General features: G+C 39.6%; 2 protein-coding genes, 1 long non-coding RNA gene and 1 other non-coding gene across 7 annotated transcripts in view; 1 reads left to right on the forward strand and 3 right to left on the reverse strand.

The window, feature by feature from the left end:
- Positions 1–15,341, reverse strand: part of arhgef10 (Rho guanine nucleotide exchange factor (GEF) 10) — a 28,654-nt gene extending 13,313 nt beyond the window's left edge. For 2 of the 4 annotated variants that reach the window (XM_049739916.1, XM_049739915.1), the window contains exons 1-18: positions 15,178–15,341; positions 10,610–10,716; positions 8,988–9,278; positions 7,964–8,287; positions 6,937–6,973; positions 6,753–6,841; positions 6,500–6,556; positions 6,073–6,251; positions 5,519–5,635; positions 4,419–4,530; positions 4,191–4,303; positions 4,039–4,116; positions 3,773–3,952; positions 3,451–3,567; positions 3,266–3,358; positions 2,852–3,022; positions 1,452–1,597; positions 730–908 (exon numbers count right to left, since the gene is read on the reverse strand). In XM_049739916.1, coding sequence (XP_049595873.1) covers positions 730–908; positions 1,452–1,597; positions 2,852–3,022; positions 3,266–3,358; positions 3,451–3,567; positions 3,773–3,952; positions 4,039–4,116; positions 4,191–4,303; positions 4,419–4,530; positions 5,519–5,635; positions 6,073–6,251; positions 6,500–6,556; positions 6,753–6,841; positions 6,937–6,973; positions 7,964–8,287; positions 8,988–9,278; positions 10,610–10,646 — 2,320 coding nt within the window. In that variant the 5' untranslated portion in view covers positions 10,647–10,716; positions 15,178–15,341. The remainder of the gene's footprint in view (positions 1–729; positions 909–1,451; positions 1,598–2,851; positions 3,023–3,265; positions 3,359–3,450; positions 3,568–3,772; positions 3,953–4,038; positions 4,117–4,190; positions 4,304–4,418; positions 4,531–5,518; positions 5,636–6,072; positions 6,252–6,499; positions 6,557–6,752; positions 6,842–6,936; positions 6,974–7,963; positions 8,288–8,987; positions 9,279–10,609; positions 10,717–15,177) is intronic. The other 2 variants (XM_049739919.1, XM_049739917.1) reach the window with 1 other exon arrangement.
- trnai-aau (transfer RNA isoleucine (anticodon AAU)) lies at positions 10,490–10,563 on the reverse strand. The gene has a single exon. It is a non-coding gene; the product is annotated as a tRNA-Ile (tRNA).
- Positions 15,335–17,978, forward strand: LOC125980594 (uncharacterized). Its single transcript, XR_007485680.1, has 2 exons — positions 15,335–15,534; positions 17,280–17,978. It is a non-coding gene; the product is annotated as an uncharacterized lncRNA (long non-coding RNA).
- cln8 (CLN8 transmembrane ER and ERGIC protein) lies at positions 15,988–19,449 on the reverse strand. Its single transcript, XM_049739922.2, has 3 exons — positions 19,321–19,449; positions 18,400–19,009; positions 15,988–17,547 (listed from the first exon to the last, which is right to left on the reverse strand). Exons 2-3 carry the CDS (start codon positions 18,946–18,948, stop codon positions 17,221–17,223), a joined length of 876 nt encoding a protein of 291 aa, XP_049595879.1. The 5' UTR covers positions 18,949–19,009; positions 19,321–19,449; the 3' UTR covers positions 15,988–17,220.
- Between the last annotated feature and the right edge of the window lie 326 nt (positions 19,450–19,775).

A 19,775-nucleotide genomic window follows, 5' to 3' on the forward strand; every position in this document is an offset into this window, starting at 1 on the left:
TTCACTGCTGAATTGCGGTGACTGTGAAATGAGTGACCGACTCATGAATGACTCTTTGTGAGAGAGCCAGCATTTTCAAACAAAACAGGCCAAGAGGAACATCCTCAAAATGTTCACAGGAGACCCACTGCCAGCAATTAGATAAACTTTGACAGATTTATGGTGTTCATTTGTTATTGTTATTTGTATGTCTGATTTGAAAACAATAGGGACCCCGACAAATTAGTAGAGGTTTAAAAAATGTTTACGTATATTTTTCGAATATACACTTTATAGATTAAACAGCAGACATTTTGACATGTTGGGTTTAGTGCCCCTTAAAAATGGCAGCGTGGCCATCTGTGACAGGAATGAGCCAAGTCTTTCCACTGACATCATTGGATGGGACAGCTAACAGTCTTGAGAACTGAAAGGGGAAACTATGCGCTCAGTTGGCGGGACAGACAGTTGCTAAGTTTTGGATGCATCTGTAAATTCCAGGCAAACGACAACAGTGGGAGATAACTTAAAGAATTTCTTCTGAAACTCATCAGTCAAGGCCCATAGACTTCTGCGTAAGTCTTTGGGCCAGGAAACAAAGAGGCTATTTTAGCCTCTCTCCGAATCAATCCATCACAGGTAATTACTTGACCAGAAGTTGTTGGCTAAGTGTCCAAACACTCAAATATTCATAGCCTTAATATTCTGGACTCTGATACTCAAAGGCAAGGAGCAGACAAGCAGACATACTTGGCTTTGCGTTGAGGACCACTTTCTCCCCAGAATGGGAGGCAGGGTAACGGGTGGTGTCAGGAATGTCCTCACTGGATCCAAACTCCAGCGATTCTACGAAGCTCAAAGGAACACTCCACTTTAGAAGGAAGCGTTGGTCTAATGGAGCACTGCCACTACTACTGCCGTCCTGGCACCTGTCAACAAAAGATCATGGTTAAAAAATATATACATACATACATACATACATACATACATACATACATACATACATACATACATACATACATACCGTATTTTCCGGACTATAAGGCGCACCTAAAAACCTCAAATTTTCTCAAAAGCCGACAGTGCGCCTTATAGTCCTGCGCGCCTTATAGTCCGGAAAATACGGTACTTACATACATACATACTCCATACCAACATAAAAAAATAAAATAAAATTAAATTAAATAAATAAATAACAATAATAAAGCTTAAAGGTTGAGTTGTTCTGAGGAGTTGTCACAAATCATAGGAGTAGGATGAACGCAAAACTCCATGGTAGAGTGACTACTAAAATTTTAGTATAACTGAAACACACTTAAACCAAAACACAATACTAGATAAAAGGAAAACAAACACATTCCAAGGAAAATGTAATTACAAAGGGAACACAGTACACTGGTACCCATGGACAGTGAAAGATGCAATTTAAGTGGGAGCGTTGACATGATTTACAGTCGTTTGTGGTTACTGACCGAATATTGGGCGTGGCGCACATGAGAACATCGTTGAGTAGGAAAAGGCGGCGCTCCTTTGTTTTCATGACTTCACCACGCTCATTGTAGACTGTCTCCACCATGTCGTCTGAGCGGATCAGGTAGCGGCTACCGTTACTCAGGAGCTGACAGGATAAAAATTCAAGAAAGAGGTTTTTGTTTTCTTTGATAATATTGCACAGTGACGCAAAAGGTAATGAGCAAACCAAATTTCATTCCTGCTCATTCCTGAAACTTTCAATCAGAAGAAGTAAAATCAAAACAAACTGATGGCAACCAGAACCCATGAAAAACACATTTCTGAGATGTATGTCTAAATCGAGACTGATAATTACACATTTAATTAAGTTGGTGTTGTTTGCAATTGTTGCACTAAGCCATACAGTTAAAAAACAAAACTACGACTGTTCTAAGCAGCTGATGAGCGCTCCCAATGGAATAAAATAAATGAAAAACATATAAAGTCAAACTTATTTAAAGACATACCGTATTTGCCGGTGTATTGGTCGACCTTTTTCGATCCAAAATCGACCGAAAAAAATCGACCTCGACTTATACACCGAGTCATAAAATTTAACTTCGTATTCATCGCTTCAAATGTGATGGTAACCAAGGCCGTTTCTCATGCATCTCATTGTGCGTTGCACTTAGAAAATTTGAACCGGGCGGCGTGCGCGAGTGCGCGGCCCGCTGGAAGTCGAATGAGGCGCCGCGATCTCCTCCGCGGTGCTTATAAAGTGCCGATCCGCTCGGCGGGGGCTATTTTCGGCCACTTGGCGCGTGCGCACGGCCTCCCGGATGTGCCGGGCGGGTGCGCGAGCTCGCCGGCCGCTGGAAGTCGAATGAGGCGCCGCGATCTCCTCCGCGGTGCTTATAAACAGCCGATCCGCTCGGCGGGGGCTATTTTCGGCCACTTGGCGCGTGCGCACGGCCTCCCGGATGTGCCGGGCGGGTGCGTGAGCTCGCCGGCCGGTGGAAGTCGAATGAGGCGCCGCGATCTCCTCCGCGGTGCTTATAAAGTGCCGATCCGCTCGGCTTGGAGCTATTTCCGGCCTCCCGTTGGTGCCGGGCGGCGTGCGCGAGCTCGCCGGCCGCGATCTCCTCCGCGGTGCTTATAAACAGCCGCATGCGCACGGCCTCCCGGAATTTGAACACATTTCGTCAATAAATTTCGCATATTGAATTTTGAAGTTTAATATAATGCAACAATTGAGCTCGACTTATACAAAGGATATATCATAAAATCGTAAATTTCCGTCGAATTTTAGGGGGTCGACTTATACACCGAGTCGACCTGTACACCGGCAAATACGGTAACCACTATCCAAAAAATTAGAACACAACTCTATATACCCAAATAGTGGACACCAAGTACAGACCTTGTTAAGGTAACGTTCATTCATAGCCTTTGCTATGTGACGTATCTCGCAGCGCTGGTCAGCTTCTCTCTTCTTTTCATTGAGCTTCTCAGCCAGGGTCTCCAGTTCTGTTAAGGCCATCTGCAAGGGCAGGCGGTCTGCATGGCCTACTGGTGTGTTTTTGAGCATGTCCTGGTGAGAAACAAGACCAACACACTCTTAGATGCGAGTCCAAAAGACCCAAGTATATATGTAACTGAGATCCATTTTTACATATTGTGCATTTTGATGTTCATTCTTCTGATAGTAGAAGCTTGCCAATGTGTCATAATCATTTCAAAAGAAGAATTTATTTTGCATGCATTGACCCTGTGCCTGGTATTCATGAGTCAAACACTCCATCTGCTGGTGAATAAGAGTGAACAAGACACATACCTGGAGGAGCAGAATGAACTGTGGAAACCTCTGGATTGGTTTCATCATCAGGCCATACAAAGTCATCCTGTCACTGCTTGTTTCTTGACGATGCTGGAATAAATCATACAAAATAAATGATAACTATCTAACAATCAATTAATATTTATGAAGTCAAATTTACTATAGATATGTTAGTATCTAACCTTCAGGAATTCCAGGAAGCCAGGTTTTGAAGCACATGTTTTTCTCACCACTGACATTGCTGTACTAAAGTTGTTCACGTACTCACTGTAGGCATCCAGCACCATAGACTTTGAGAACTGTTTTAAAAAAAAAAATGCATTATAACAGCAAAGAAGTATTTCTTCCTTTTTCCTGTCTCTCCCTTTCCTGGTGGGAAATTCTTGCAACTAAGGGTGGAAGACCCAGAGAATATTCTTTTGAAAGAACAGTGCTCTCAAAAGAACAAATCAGTTGATGCAGTATTTTGTGAAAAGCTTTTGTCTTTCTTGAATCCAAGCTTACCGAGGCAACAAAGACATCCCCGATCATGGCCAAGTTGTCCCACTCAGCCACTCGACTCGCCAGAGCGATCTGGAACAAGAAGTGGCACTGCAGGATCTCTCGCACTCTATAGAAGGTCATCTTCAGTTTCCTGTCACTCAGTAACCTTGGTTCAATCTGGGACAAGGGCTTTTCATAATGCTGATGAAGCAAAAGAAAAAAACAAATTAAATGTATTAAACTGCATAACACCACACAGACTAGTCATTGCTTCTGTAGTGGTCTACCTCTAGGATTCTCTTCAATGCATCAAGATAGTTCTTCTCACTCTCCAGTATGGAGCCCAATATACAACGTCTCACCAGCTGTGGGGAACAGATTTCATTTTAAAATCGATAGTTTGACTAAAATAGGAACTAGTAAATGAAAATGTGCTTACCTGCTGCTGTGAAAGCCCTTCCGGGGCTGGACCCAAAATTGGCTCAACGTTAAAACAATCGACCTCAATGAAGAACTCAGACTCCTCATCTTCAAAACAGGTAGACTTCCTCTCTAAATCATAAATTATGACAAAAAATTGCATCATCTTGAAAAAATTTGTTATTATGACAGCTCTAAGGATTTAGATTTAGAATGGAACGAGCTGAAAATGATACAACTGACATACCATTATAGAAAGACTTGGTTTTGATGAAAGAACGGCCCTTCTTAACTGCAGCTTTGGTTTTCTCAAGTCCATCTTTGGTCCCTTCTTTAGCTGCTTTCACCAACTTTTGCATCTTAAAAGTGGGAGGAGAAAATCATAGTCAGTCTATATTCAATTCTTTTCCCAACTGCTGAATGACCTTCAAAAGTTAAGTCAATGTAGCCAAAGTGCTACTGAGCATAATGAAGCACACACACAGTATGAGAGTTGTTAAAATCTGAATGACGACAAGTTAAACAGCAGAGAAGTAACTGGGACATCAGAGTGTAACAAAAAGCTGATATCTGATATGCAGTGCTTCAAAATTTGTTCCTGCAGTAGTTTTGGTGTGTGTGTTTATTATCTTTGTGAAAATTGGGGTCAAAGGTCCTACAGCAGGGGTTTTCAACTGGTTTTGTCCAAGGGACCACCAATATAACCAAAAAGCAACTCGGCTGCTTTGGCGGAATATTATTTTATTTTGCACCGAAGGAAGATAGACCTTTAGAGGCTATTTATTTGCATCTGTATGTCTATTTTGGGAATCTCGGCTACATTTGACATAATTTGGATGGGTAAAAATTAGCTGGAAAATAAATCAAGTCTAAATAATAAGTCAATTTAATTTTTTTTAAAAATTACAATTATTTTCGAATTTCGCGGACCACCTACAATGCCGCCACAGACCACTAAAGCCCCGCGGACCACCGGTTGACAATCCCTGTCCTATAAATATTATTTTGCCCAGTGACTCATACTGTTGCATTTTCTGGTATTGGGTAGACATTAATTGACTGGTGGCCCAGTTTATCGTAAAATAATACTAGGCCACACATCATTCTGTGAACTGTTTGAACCTTCAGTGGGATTTATAACCACGAGACAAACCAGTGCAGTCGGCAAAGAGGCAAACCAGTATCACCACCATCACCAGTACCACCACCATGAAACATTAGTACAGGATAGGCGTACGACAGTGTCAGTGAGAAAAGCTCACGGTCAAGTAGGCCAGACCAAGAGTAAAAAAAAAAGGTTGAAACTAGTGGAACACAGGCAGGTGAAGCGAGCTGCAGCTAGTTTACCTTCTGCTCGTGTTTCTGTTTGAGCTGCTGCAGCTCGACAGTTCCGACTGTATTTGCCATTAGATCTTTCATCTTTTTCTCATAGTGCTCTTTCAAGCGGCTCAGATCTTGAGAGAGCTAAACAGAAGCAAAGCAAGCATTATTGGTTACGCTTGTCAAGTGTGCTTGGAGTGATTTCTACAGCAAATCCGCTAAGTATGTGCATTGTCCTGAAATATTTGTTCATTTTAGGTTTGGTTTAATGTAATAAATGTGTGGTAATGTCACATTGACATTATTGCATGCTAGCACAGTATACCTAATTTAGAATTAATTTTATAGTATTGATGGGTTTATTTGGCAATTCCTTATCACATTTAATAATACTAGAAATAAACATTTAGTCACTTAAGCTAACCTTGTGATGTCTGAAAGAATAAAATAATTACTATAAATAAATAAGTCTATTATTCAGATTTTTAAATTACAAAGGCTATTTTATACTGCCATGTTCTTCCTGCTGGAACAGTAACAAGAAACAAATGAAACAAAAGATCCGTAATTTTGGTACCCACATGGGTTTTCTTCTGGGCGGGCGTCCCCCTCATGAAGGCGTTGGGCAGGCCATTCTCAGAATGCCCTTCCCCATCGCTCGCCTCGTCGTAGCTTTCGAACTCACTGGAGCTCCAGCCATTGTCGAGAGAACCTCCTTCCTCACCGAGCTCCACGTCGTCGTAAATCATCTCATCTGGTTCTGTGTGAGCAGAGAAAGAAATGAGGACATGTAAAAACACATATGAAACATCAAGGTGGATTATAGTTGAACTAAAACTAAATATGCATTATTAATAACAATTTTTCTGTTAGACATCTAAGTAGTTTCAGTTTTTGTTTTCGGATAAAACTAAAATTAGATAACAAAATGAAACTAAAATGAAAGAAGTGGGGTATTGTTACTGACATTTTACTATGCAAAAAGAAAAAATAGATGAGATGAAATACCTGTGTTGGAATCAGAGTTCTCCCTGGGCACATCATCATAAATCACCTCATCAGGATCTAAAATCATAAAGAACAAATTAAGAACTGCAAAGTGACGCCACTAATTCAGAGCCATCTGCACACAGAGCTTTGCTTCCTCAATAAAAATAGGAAGGAGGTCCCAGAGCTCAGACAGATGTTGAAAAAAAGGAAACCAGTCTTGAGGGAAGGCACTGTGTCAAAGGGCAGTCAATGAAATCTTTGCAATTCTTACTTTCCATCCATGAAGTATTGGCAGGATCCGATGCCCACTTCGCCAAAGCATCCTCCTCTCTAATAGGTGGAAACTCTTCACTGAAAACACTTCAAGATATTAAAACAAATCCATCTGTTAGTATTTTCTGCAAGGGATTCGTTCGAGAGTTACTGTTTGAAATGGCAACGTGTCAAACACACACCTGTCAGCGGAAATGTTGCCAGTCCGAATCACTGTAACTGTGGGGAAAGAAATTTGATAAATTTGATAAATTTCTCACACATTTATTTCAAGCATAGCTGCTCTTCAATAATGCAAAAATATTCAACCCCCTCGGTCAGTACATACATAAAGGAGATACAGATTCAACCGTGCTGCACTGAAATCCCTGTACTTTCAAAATTGTACCGCTAGATGTCACTAAATCTCACATTCCTGGAATTACTGACAGAAAGTGCCTTTGTCTTTGCCTGGCAGCAAAGTGAGGGGAAAACGGAAGGGACATTTTCAGACAACTGAAAGTAGGGGTGGCAAGAGTAAGATCACGTTCCACTTTGAGGCAAAAAAACTTAAAATTAGAGCTTTGGTTTGAGAAAAGTGCCCGTCGACTCTTTCCACAGCTGTGTTTCCACATATTCCATTGGGTCACCTACATGATAAGATAAACAATGTTTTCTTCAATCAAATATGGTAAGGAATACATGATATATGTTGTTAGAAATGTTCACTTATAATAATTAAGTCAAATATTTTAATCTGCTATAACTTTAAATTATTTTCAACATAATCAGACTCTACACTGCCAGACTTTGAGGAAAGAGCAAAATTGCCAAAACATATTATGGTCAGGGGCTAAAATTAGTATAAAATTCCTCGTGGCAAGGCTTTAGGAAAAACAAGCGAGAAAATGGAAAAGTAGGCCGGAAAGAACGCTGATCAAGCACTTGTGTGTCATGACCTTGGATATGTGGGTCTTTGTGCAGGCTGAGAGGACTTTAACTCCAGTCAAAAAAAGAAATGACCTTTGGCAGTAGCAAGATGAAGAGGAACGTGTTGGAAATATCTTTGGCATGGCATGAAACACTTGAAATCCCAAAGTAATGCTTTCACTTGACATATTTCCTCCAATAATTAAAATACATCTTTAGTTGAAATGATCATACAATGTTTGAGGGGCTCTGAGATCTTGCCTGACTATTAGAAATCTAAGGAAAAAAAAATATTTTTACCATCCTCATCCGCAGAGAAGTGTCGAATGATCACAGGTGTAGTGTAAGCAGGCGTGATAAGCGGTACGCCGGATGGAGTTGCATAGCCGCAAGGCACAGGTACGGAATAGCCTGAGGTGATGCCACCGGGGCTGCTGTGGGAATCCGAGGCTTCTCCAACTTGTTCCTTGGGCTCTCCTGGTTCGGAAGGAGAAAGGGAGCAATCGAGCTGCTCGTGCTGCTGCGGCTCAAGAGGACTGATGTCAATCACAGAGTAAGGGTTGACTTTGGAGGAGCTCTTTGGGACACTTTGGACATAGCTGGACACTTCCTGCTGTTCATTTCCTGGTGACAGATGAAGTTGGCAAAAATAATCAAAATAAATGTAGATCAATTGCATGTGTTGGCTTTGTCTGATTTTGGTCAGGTTAACATTCAGGGGTTGCATAGTAAATGTGAAAACATTACTTTTTTTTATTTTTGTCCCAAATATCTCTTTTACACAAACTGGACATTTAAATATGAGCATACAATGAAAATATTAGTTTCAGAGAGGCCTTAATCAAACAATCCCTTTATCGTGTATTTATGGGTTAGGGTAATGTTGGTTTATAAATGACTAACCATAATGTATGCATTTTTATATCATTGCCTACAACAATATGCATAGTGACAATGAATACTTCTTGGACAGTATTAATGAATACAAGTTATTCTCTTAGTGTGAGGGCATCATTCCAGCAATACGTATTACTATTAAAGAAAGTGTACTGCCTTAGATGCAAGTAAGAGGTATTGAGTCTCCGTTAAGGCCCTACTTTGCATTTCGCACATTCCTTCATTAGAAATACGACCAAGTAACTGCTGCTGCTGCTGTCAAGTGTTTAGGATGAATACCAGACCCAGTCCAGCAGCAGGCAGTCATCCAGTGATACAAGGTGTCATGAGAGAAACACACCACCCCACTTGAGGATTAGTCAAATAATGTAAACAGAACACATGAACACGAGTGGCCAAAAGACTTATAAGATAATGATTTACAAACCTGCATCTGTTTCTAGAACGTCCTCAGGTGGAGGGGGCAGTGGTAGATCGAGCTCCTTTTGATCAGCCCCGTCAGCTTCAGATGATTCTGCTGAAGGTGGGCTGTCAGGGAAGATGGAAGGTATTTGGGGAGCCATACTGGAGATGTCACCCTCTGCCGGATGACACACAAGGTCCCCGGAACTCTGATCCTCATTGCTGGGCTTCGGTGGTGGCTTGTCAACTTCTGGGATGTCATCCCCACTGTCATCGAAATCAAAGGCTTCCCCTTCATCTTCATCGTCATCCAAAACTGCATAATGAATAAAACAAATTCAAATGATTCAAGGTTAAGCACGGGAATCTGAAAAAATTTTATGTTTTGTCAGCTTTGCTAAATACATGTGAAAATAATCAAAAATAACTACTGCCTTAGGGTGTGGTCTCTCTATTTCTGTCCATTTAAGAGCTTATAATTAAGTGTGGGGTAGACAAGAACGGTGTATTTTCTCAACCCAAAAATAACGAAACAAACGATTCGCTTTTTGCACTCCGGAGCTAAGACGATATAGCGCTCTATGACCGAGTTAATGATTCACAGAATCACAAAAAAGCATCACGCTCGGCAGCAGACTGGAAGCCCACGACAACTGTCGTTCCAGTTTCCACATTACCACTAGGCCACAGCTGTGAGAGGAGAGGAGTGGATTCCGAGACAGTTTCAAATAACTCATAAAAAAGCCGTTTGGGTACAAATACAGCTGTACACCAAAGCAACTCACAAATTCAACTGTTTACGCTTTGTATGATTTTGGTCTTCAATGGACTACTGTTACCCAGCTTCTCCTACCTCCCCAGGAAATGTTTCAATCTATTCTTTCATCAATCATTGTTAGACACATGACCCTAAACATTTATTTTTACACCTGAGTAGCTATTTTGTTTTTAGTAGGTGGCTGATATCGTCTTCTTTCCATGCGATTACCACATGAAGAGTTAAAGCTTGCCATGCCTCCAGGCCACTATTGGTAAATCTCAACTCACAGCAAGAATCTTTGAAGTCCTCACACAGTCATGCCTTTTTAAATTACTGCTGTGCCTCACACTTGGACAAGTAGTTGTTCCACCCTGAAGTCAGGATGTTTAAATACCAGCTGTGACTAGTGCCGCAGGTCAAAACTGTGACCCCGTATCAATCACATTCAAAGTGCTTGACAAATAGCAAAGCTGCAAACTTTTTTTCATCTGTTTGCTCCTAATGTTGTATGTGGGATATAGACAAAGCATATCTAGTGGTACACCAAGTTTGCACATGCCTATATTTCAGACTAGAGTGCAACTAGTGTGAAAAATAAACACAGATAGTCTGAGGGCAGTAGATAAAAACAGTGGAGTTGAAGTTTTGAAAAAAGATTGGCTCGTGGAAATTCTGATTGGGTGCTCATTTTAGAGAGAGGTGACTAACAGTAAAAGAACCCAAGCAGCACAAGTGAATGTTGACATTTCATTACTCTGCAAAAGAGATGGCCCGTACGGGGATCGAACCCGCGACCTTGGCGTTATTAGCACCACGCTCTAACCAACTGAGCTAACCGGCCATGGGAGACATTTGAAAAGGGTGTCAGGTTTTGGTGTCGACCTTACTTTCAGCAGGCGGGGGAGGAAATTCTTCCATATCCATCTTTAAGGCTCTTCTCCTGTACAAGCTCGTCTGGCAGCATGCAGGGAATCAACTATGCTCAGAAACATTCCTAAAGGAAATGAGAAGAAAGAAAAGCAGACTTGTAATAGGGAGGCAAAACGGATATTTGCAGACCAAAGAAATTTCCAGCAATGGTTATGAGAAGCATTGCATTCCTCACCATCATAACTTGAGGTACAGTGTTCCATTCAAGTCATTGAACAAAAAATAATAATAAACCAAAAATAATAAGTTTCCTGCTATTTTAAGGAATAGCTTGCAAGGCCATGACATCACCATGTGGTAGCATAAAGGCGTCATTGTAGAGGTATGTACGCTGCACATTTTATTCACGCGATCTCGACAGCACAACACAAGTCCCCAACTGTCCATTTATGTGCAAAACAAAGCGACATGGTGGGGACACAGCCACCAAGATAAGTCATTGTGAGTCTGAAAGCTTGTTTTGTCTTCAAGTAATGTGAAATCCTCCGCTTTTCGGTCCTCTCCACCCCATGTGCAGGGCACAAAGCCAGAAGGGAGAATGAACACGGGGCCGGTGTCTGCAGAGAGTAGGATGACGAGTGGACGGTGCTAATGCTAACATTTGCAGGTATGCATAGCCTGAGGATAAGCAGTTTGGATAATGTAGAGAAATTTCAAAGCAAGACAGGGCAAGTTTATTATTGTCCTTGGTGTGATTTGTTTCCAACACTAATAAAACAAGTACAATAAATTAGAATTAATTACATAAAATGACATCTTACTTTGAGCAATATGAACCCAATGCCCTGAAAGAAAAGTAAATATCATTTAATAATACTTTAATAATAATAAATAATACATTAAATCGTATGTCTTAAATAATAACAATAAATAAAATAATTAACATAAATAATATGTATTTATTTTTACAATGCAAGATTGCTGTTAACACCTGCAGCATAGTTACATTTGGCAATTTTTTCCATTTAATTCTTAGGATCAATAATTTATGAGCCTGGTCGATACCAAATTGATGCTCATGAGAGCATCAGTATATCAATACCATAGAAACATCCACTAAGCCTCACTTTGGTGTGAAGATGAAGCGTCAAGTCCTAGCAATATCTCAACAGGGTGACTCATCTAGCTATTCATTGCCTGGGACAGGGAGCGAGGGAAGGAAGGGTGGGCAAAGGAAGCAATGACATGTTTGTCTGTTAGCCATGAAACTGAGAGAGTTCAAGAGAGACTAGAGAGCCAACTCAGATTTTGAGTACCATGTCAGAGATAGACAGATACAGATTTTCTTTCCCAGACAGACAGAAAGATATAGATTGAAGAGAAGGGCAAAATAGATAAGATATATGAGATAAGACAGCTGCCTTCATCCCCTGAGGGAAAACAGACAATGTCAATACCTGTTTTGTGATGCTTAACTTCCTTGTCAGAGAGAAAAAAAAAAAAAAAAATCAGCATTCCAGATGTCAATTGTTTAAACATAAGCCCTAGCTGTGTATCAACACTATTCATAGGGACAAAAAAAGTCAAACGTTAAAGAATGAAAGGACCGAAAGACAACACCAAAATCCACCCTGGAGTTGATGACAGACTCGGTGCAGCGCGTTATAACATGTTAGGATCCCTGAGCTTCTTCAAACAAGAAAATATCTGGCCTGTTGATGTAATGAATTTGAATTTCCCCCCAGGAATCAATAAAGTATCGCTATCTATCTATCTATCTATCTATCTATCTATCTATCTATCTATCTATCTATCTATCTATCTATCTATCTATCTATCTATCTATCTATCTTTTTCTGATTTCTCTGAATCTTATGTCTTCAACTTAATTTACCATTTCTAGGTTTCAGGGTTTAGCGATTATTGTTCTTAAGGTTGGTATGGAAGAATGCTCAAGGACATTCTCCAACTGATTTTTTACGGGGGTGTACTTAATGGGAAGTAGTACTCCACATATGGGCCGAAAGCCCTAGAACCAAGCCTAGGGAGAGGGTGCTGTAAGGAGTTGACAACATTTGTTGCCTTTTCCGAATTTTTATGGCTTGTTTAATGGAGTGCCGTCTGAATCACCAACATTGACCAGGATTAAAGTAATCAGGCTGAGGAAAATTGTCAGCCTACAATGGTAATTTAAAGAGCCAAATCCATGAATTGCATTTTTACTAAAAGCCAGAGTTGACAATTTTGTTACTAAAAGAAACTCATTCGAGTCGACTGAAGTTTGCAAGTGGAAACTGTCCAAACTGAGCACCCTTTCTGTGTTTCTGACCTGGACTCCAGTCAGAGTGGTTTAGACAAATGTGCTCAGAATACAAGTATGTACAAAGCAAGCAATTAACTACACTCACAAATTACCCCGTCAACTAAAAACGATTACATGGAACAGCGAGAACAACGACCTCTAACCTGCTTTCTAAATATCCCTTAAAAGTCGTGAGTCATACCGAGATAAACCATCTGTGCCAAATGCTTCACTTCCCACCCTGACCTTAAGCAGGGTGGGAAGCTTGGTGAGTGCAGCGAAGCAAAAAAGTTTCGGGGTTTCTAAAAATACCCATGGACCTACATGTGAACAATCAACATGGAGAGGATCGTATATTTGTGGATTTCATTGATGTGGATGGTAGAATGTAAAGTTAAATAATCAGGACTTGTAGTATTTTCTTTTGGTGGGATATTTTATATACATTGAGGATTTGAATGTCACATTTTAATAATGCCTACAAATAGACAATGACTACTATAAAAATTCATCTGTGTTTATGTCGTCATAGAGTCAATGGTGGAGAGAAAATCAAATCAAAAAAGGAAAAAAAAGATTAGGCAATTGTATAAGAATGTTGGAACTGCTTCCTGCCTAACCAGTAAACCACATCAAAAGCTTAACACAGCATCACAAGCACGCCATTTAGTTGTGAGCATTGGAAAAATCGCTTGCTCTGAAAAGGTTTTGTTAAATGTTTTGATATTTATTCCCATTTTAACATAAAAAGACCAGTGGACAAGATTATTTAATTTTATTAATCATCAGCATAATTGGCGGGTAATTTTCATGAGAATTAATAAAGTAATTTCAACCAGAGCTTTTTTTTTTTGTTAAGTGTGTTATAATTCTTCATCATTTCTACATTTTGATCAAATAACAAACTTTGTATTAAGACCTGTTTAAAATCTACATAATAGGACCATTAGACTTTGCTTCTTGGTGCTGTTTTTTTCCCGATGCACCCAATTGGAAGTAGACCAATTTCCCAGGGTGTGTTTGACCCTTTTACGATACCACTGTAAGCACTTCCTTAGCTCTCCTAAACTTGCCCAGGCTTTACTGTGGTAAACATTTCCATGAAACAATCTCATCGTTACTTGATGGCACAGCAATACATGCCATTTTGCTGCAGATCTGATTGACAGCAAACATTTATAGACTCAACCTTAAGATCAATGTCTCACAACATATGTGGCACAAGCCATTCAATGTCCCTGACGATGTTGTCAATAACAAAAAGGTTGCTATGATTTATGAGCTGTCAATCAGAACATTCACGACTCAGTTGAGCGCTCACAGAGGGAACCTGCAGAAAAATTGTACCTGTATTCCCAAAGAGCCCACTCAATGTTTACAGAGGGGTGGAAGGAAAGGTATTTGTAGTCACAGCCAAGCCACCATGGTGATTTGTTAAACAAATTAACAGTGGAGACTCTGACAACTGCCTGGTGTGAAGATGATTGGCAAAAGACTGCAGACAAATCAACTATAGACAGTTATATTTATACCATTTATGAAGACATATACTGATAAAATGGGGAATTGTAAGATTTTTTTTTAATACATTTGACTACCTGTAAAGACATGCATTCCAGCTGACTGGAGCTCGGCAGCCTGCTCACTCAGGAATGCTATGCATGACTACTTGAATTGGTGCTTGGCTTGGCTGTGCCAACTTAGAAAGACTTTAAATGGAAAAGACCCCCACACTTCATCCCTAAATTTAGGAACAGCACATGCCAACTTGATTTATTTTGCTTCAATAAATCCTGGTTTGCATTCATAAAGTTTAGAGTAACTACTATCAAAACGGGCATGATGGTAAAAGTCCACTTTGAATTCCCAGTAGTAAATCTCATAGGTTGAGTTAAAATGCAACATTTGAGAGGCAATTCAGACGGGGGGGGAAATGTCTAGATAAAGTACAGTAAAATGATATTTTCCTACTTCAGTTGTTTTATTTGTGAAAGTAGCAAACGAATTACTTGGAGGGATCTACAAAAACAACTGTCTACTATTCGGACACGTTGACACTGAGTAACGTTATTGGACAGCGTTGGCAACTTGACAACCTGAGGCGCCACGTTCAGTTGTGACCCAACAACGCAGACATCAAACACCAAAATTGTGTATTGAAAACGGAGCGGAACCACTTTGCACGTTTACAAACACTTATATTTAAAGTTTGAAAAACAGTTCAGGTTTTGGGAGTACTGTATACAACTTTGTCATAAACAATAAAACGCGTTCTGGACTCACCATTTTAAGATTTTAAATAAGAAATAGAGTTGATCCTTTTGTTGTAATCCTCGACCTGTTAAAAGCAAAGTTGCACATTAGTGATGGAAGACACCAATCCACTTTCTTCCTTCTTAACTAGGATTCCCTTCGATGCAAACTGGCTCCATCCTGGGAAAACCCTCATGTCTAGAGCTAGCGTCTGATTGGTCAATGGGTAAGCTTGGAAGGCGTCTATTGGTGAATCCATCGTGTCAATCAATTTGCCATCGTCTTCCTCTCCGGGAGGACTGGAATGTGCTCACGTGACTTGTGAGGTGGCTGCCCAAATCACAGCTGTCCAGAGAAGATTTTGTATGGATGATTTTCTAAAAAAAGGTTTGGTTGCATGCTTTCTAATCGTTCTATTCCCAGTTTTTGTGTTGGCAATTAGCATTTTATTAGATTGACTTTCATTTGCACACAATATTCAAGAGTTTTGCCAAAAAACTAGCAGATTTACAAGATCATGCTATTTAATGTTTGTTCTAGTTTGCAATTTGTCAAAAGGCTTGTTCATAATTTTGCCACTATTATGGTGCCAAAACATTAGATACACATCTCAATATGATGCAGCACTGTGTCGTGAGATATATTAAGTCTGCAGTGGGAAATGATCAATTTTCAATTCAAATTGTTTCAAGACTTTTTCAGCCACAAAATAATTATGCTTAAGTGACTGACAATCAAACAGTCTTACAATTGATGACAGAAGTGACATTTTCTCTCTCTTTTCTGGTTCTTTGTGGAGCCATATGAAAAAAGTTAACATTCATCAATTCACTCACTGTATGAAGTTGATCTTGTGTTTTATTTTTTTGCATGATACAGCACACAAGCTTTAATAGTCAAATAATATTCAAAAACTCTCACATAGACACAAATTCAAGTGACCAAGTAGCAATTGCAAAATCTTTAACCTGTGTGCAAGAAAAAAAAAACATAACAGAAGAAGGGATTGGATTCGAACCCAATGGCTACTTGCAAAGTTATAATGTTTTTAAACTTAATTAAATGAAAAATGATATGTTTAAAACGCACAGTACATTACCATGTATGAAGTGCTTTACCGGAGCTACACAGATTCCTAAAGGGGCAATAGCACCCCCTAGCCACCCTTTAAGTACCGTGCCTATATGTACATTATCCACCTGTTGCCATTCAATGCAACATTGAATATCACCTTGAGCAAACATGCAATCCACCCGGCCTTGTTAACGGAAATGTTATTTGCTAGCTTAAGTTCAAATGAACACATTTTAATAACACTAAAAGTAATTATGAACATGACATAAACGTAACATGCAAATCTTCACCCCCCCAATAATACAGTTTCAGAACGTTTCCTTCTGTAATGTGAAAGACAATAGTTAGGTCAATAGGTCAAGATTTAGATACTGTATGTCATATACAGAAAGTCAAAGTAGACGTTATGCTTGTACTTTGTATAAAAACGTTCCAAAGATCAATCATGATGATACAGTGGTGTAAGAAAAATTCTGGTTTGTCTACCTATGATACTGAGGGTATTTAAAACATAAGAAAATATTTGAAAATGCGTTTGACTTTTCATATACTTATTACAGAGGTTTAGCAGTTTCTAATACAATGCAGCGTTTGAGGAAGCATAGTGCACTCTGCTCCCATTCATTTATTAACACAGTCAGCACTGGCGCACCAGCTCAATCGGAGTGTCAAGTGTGCGTGCTGGCACTCCATTTTCATTTCACTCTGAATTTCCTAATGGCAAATTTCAGCAACGGACTATTTCCCAACGGTGGGTGTCGAAATCATTTACAGTCGAGTGGCAAAATGGCCGCTCCCTGAAATCGATTAAAAACAGGTGGATTTGGCTGCTACATACATATTTCACAATATCAAGCAGAATACCGTGTTTTAGACTAGACTAGCGGGTCTATGAAAATTATTTGGGTTCATTTACAAAATACAAATGTGCGAAACGAGTTAATGGGAAGAAGAGAAAGTTAATAAAACAACCAGGTAACCAACTTTTCCTGTTACTTCTCAGCTTACATGAGGCTTGGCAGCAACATCAGGCTGATCCTCTTTGGTGTTGTTTCCAGGTGCCGGCTTATTGCCAAAGTTCCAGTCGACGGGGTTGAACAGCTGCATGGTCTTCTTGTAGGTCCAAAACGGATTCATGACAACGGTGAGCAGGGCCAGGCCGGTGTAGAAGATGAGACGTAATGCCAGGGGGAAGTTGTTGTTGATCGCTCCCCAGTTGTTGAAGCTTACCCACCAAAGGTAGTACGTGAGAACAATGCGACAATGGAACATGTGGATCATCAGCCATTGGTTGGCTTTCCAAAACAGACTTCTGGCCCATCCAGCCTTGCATAGAAACAGAGAGAGTAGTTTTTAACGTACTAATGTCACAATCGTCAGGGTTCATCTCATCTTATGACTCTGGTCCATTAGTGAAAGGAGATTTTGAATTGCTCCACTTTCTTCTACATCTTTTCAAACAACAATGAATTATATGCAGGAGTGGAGATTTTATTGGTTTAATATTTTCGTATTATTGTTAAGGTTTTATGACATGTTCTGTAAAGTGCTTTTTTAGAGCTGCAACTGTTGTGCAAATGTTATATCAATAAAATTGACTTGAGTTATTGAAAACCATAACCAAATTCACACAAGCTAAAAAAAAATTGGAACATTACAAAAGATGAAAGAGGAAATGCAAAATTGGTTGGAACTGCTTTGTGATGTTTCTTCCCTCTATTCATGAATAAATGATACAAGTGTAGTGTTGCTGTGAAGACTTTCACATGTTTTATTTAACTACTAAAGTGAAAGAACTTTTCTGTTTTACAGAAATGAAACTTGTCGACATTTCTATTACCTGTATATTAAAAATACAGTACAAAATATTACTATTTCAACACCATTGTTTTGCATAGAAATGCAATTTAATTGCTGCAGCTTATTTCCAATGTTTTTGTTTTCACTATAATTGAGATTGGACATTTTCTATTACCTGTATATTAAAAATATAGTCCAAAATATTACTATTTCAACACCATTGTTTTGCATAGAAATGCAATTGAATTGCTGCAGCTTATTTCCAATGTTTTTGTTTTCGCTATAATTGAGATTGGACATTTTCATACCATTTCATTTCCAATCTGTCATAAAGAGATCAACTTTGAACAAAACAGAGGAAATGTAATATTGTTTTACCTTCAGCAGCATCCAGGATATGCACGTAAATGGTGTGCTCATTTCCAGAAGTAGCACCACCATTGGCACAAAGTGGCCCATAGAATCTGACATCACTCCTCCTCCATATCCTGCCAAGGCGAAGAAATGGTGCGTTGCCAGGGCAAAGTCAAGTGACCGAAACACCAAACTATAGGTATGGAATGCTGCATTTTCAAAGATAAAGAACCCTGTGGCTGTGAGGAGATTAAACCACGACCAGTCCTCCTGCCCTTTCACTATGTCTCTGCTCAACCCAGAGTCCTGAGTAAGTGCTTTCAAACCAGCAACTGAACTCTGGATGCCAAATACTGCGCGGGTAGCGGCAAGGTTCCAGAAAACCTTCTCTTTGGCTTGCAAGCAATTGTACGTATGTGTCAGTGATGAAGACAGGAGGTGAGCGAGGAGGAATATTGATGCATAGAAAGCAAAACCCAAGGCAATCAGTTGGAATCGAAGATCCCATGGAAAGTATTCTTCAGTGGGCTGGGAGGTGGCATCAGATGGAGGTAGCTGCTGTCCAGGATCCATGATTGTGAGAAGAGGTATTAGCTCAGCAGTTTGAAAGAGACATATCGTGCAATAAATACACCTGCAAGACAAGAGAAAACATGTATTTTTTCATAGTGGGTTTTAATTGTTAGCTTCTGCAAGGTGACAATGATTTATTTAATGTGCCCTATGTGAATTGGATCAAATATTGTAGCTATAAATTACGATAATTGTAATCAAGAATCAATCGTCAACTTTAAAGACAGAAACTCCTAAACAGTCCAAGTGAAGCATCAAGCTAGCCGCGTGCAAAACACTGCGGAAGAAAAATAATTTTAAAAACCCGCAAAATATCACATGTCATCCAAGAAATAAACTCAAGAAATATGTGAAAAGAGTTTGGCTACTTACTGTACATAAATCAGAATACTATTCGCAATCGTATTTACATCTCTCGTCACACGACTTCAATTTGGTCATGTGATCTACAAACCGGATGTCACGCCTACTTTAAATTTTCGGACACCTCATTGGACAAAATCTCTGCACGCCCCAAACTCAAGTATAACATTTACAGCCACGATCGTGTACAAATATAAATATGTAAGTCTGTCTTTACAACCAGTCCATACTAGAGACTCTCGATAATTAATTTGTTTCACATTCTACCTTTGCATGTTTGAATATTTGGGAGGAAGGGGAAAAGAAAAAAAAAATCATCCAGGATGTGGCAAATTAGGAAGCCTTAAGTGAAGTCAAGCAAGTTTTCTAAAATACTTTTTGCAAACGGTTGACAAAAATACAATCAACTTTTTTTAGTTATACTGTCAAATAAATCATGTGACGTATTACCATCTGGTGGTCAT

This window comes from Syngnathus scovelli, chromosome 14 (genome assembly GCF_024217435.2).
Source record: "Syngnathus scovelli strain Florida chromosome 14, RoL_Ssco_1.2, whole genome shotgun sequence".
NCBI classification, from domain to species: domain Eukaryota; kingdom Metazoa; phylum Chordata; class Actinopteri; order Syngnathiformes; family Syngnathidae; genus Syngnathus; species Syngnathus scovelli.

Bases quoted from the DNA above. Each gene is read 5' to 3' on its own strand.
- cln8 (XM_049739922.2), bottom strand. From the start codon at position 18,948: ATGGATCCTGGACAGCAGCTACCTCCATCTGATGCCACCTCCCAGCCC. The intron at 17,548-18,399 runs GTAAAACAATAT...TTTCTATGCAAG, and splicing joins TATCCTGGATGCTGCTGAAG to GCTGGATGGGCCAGAAGTCT.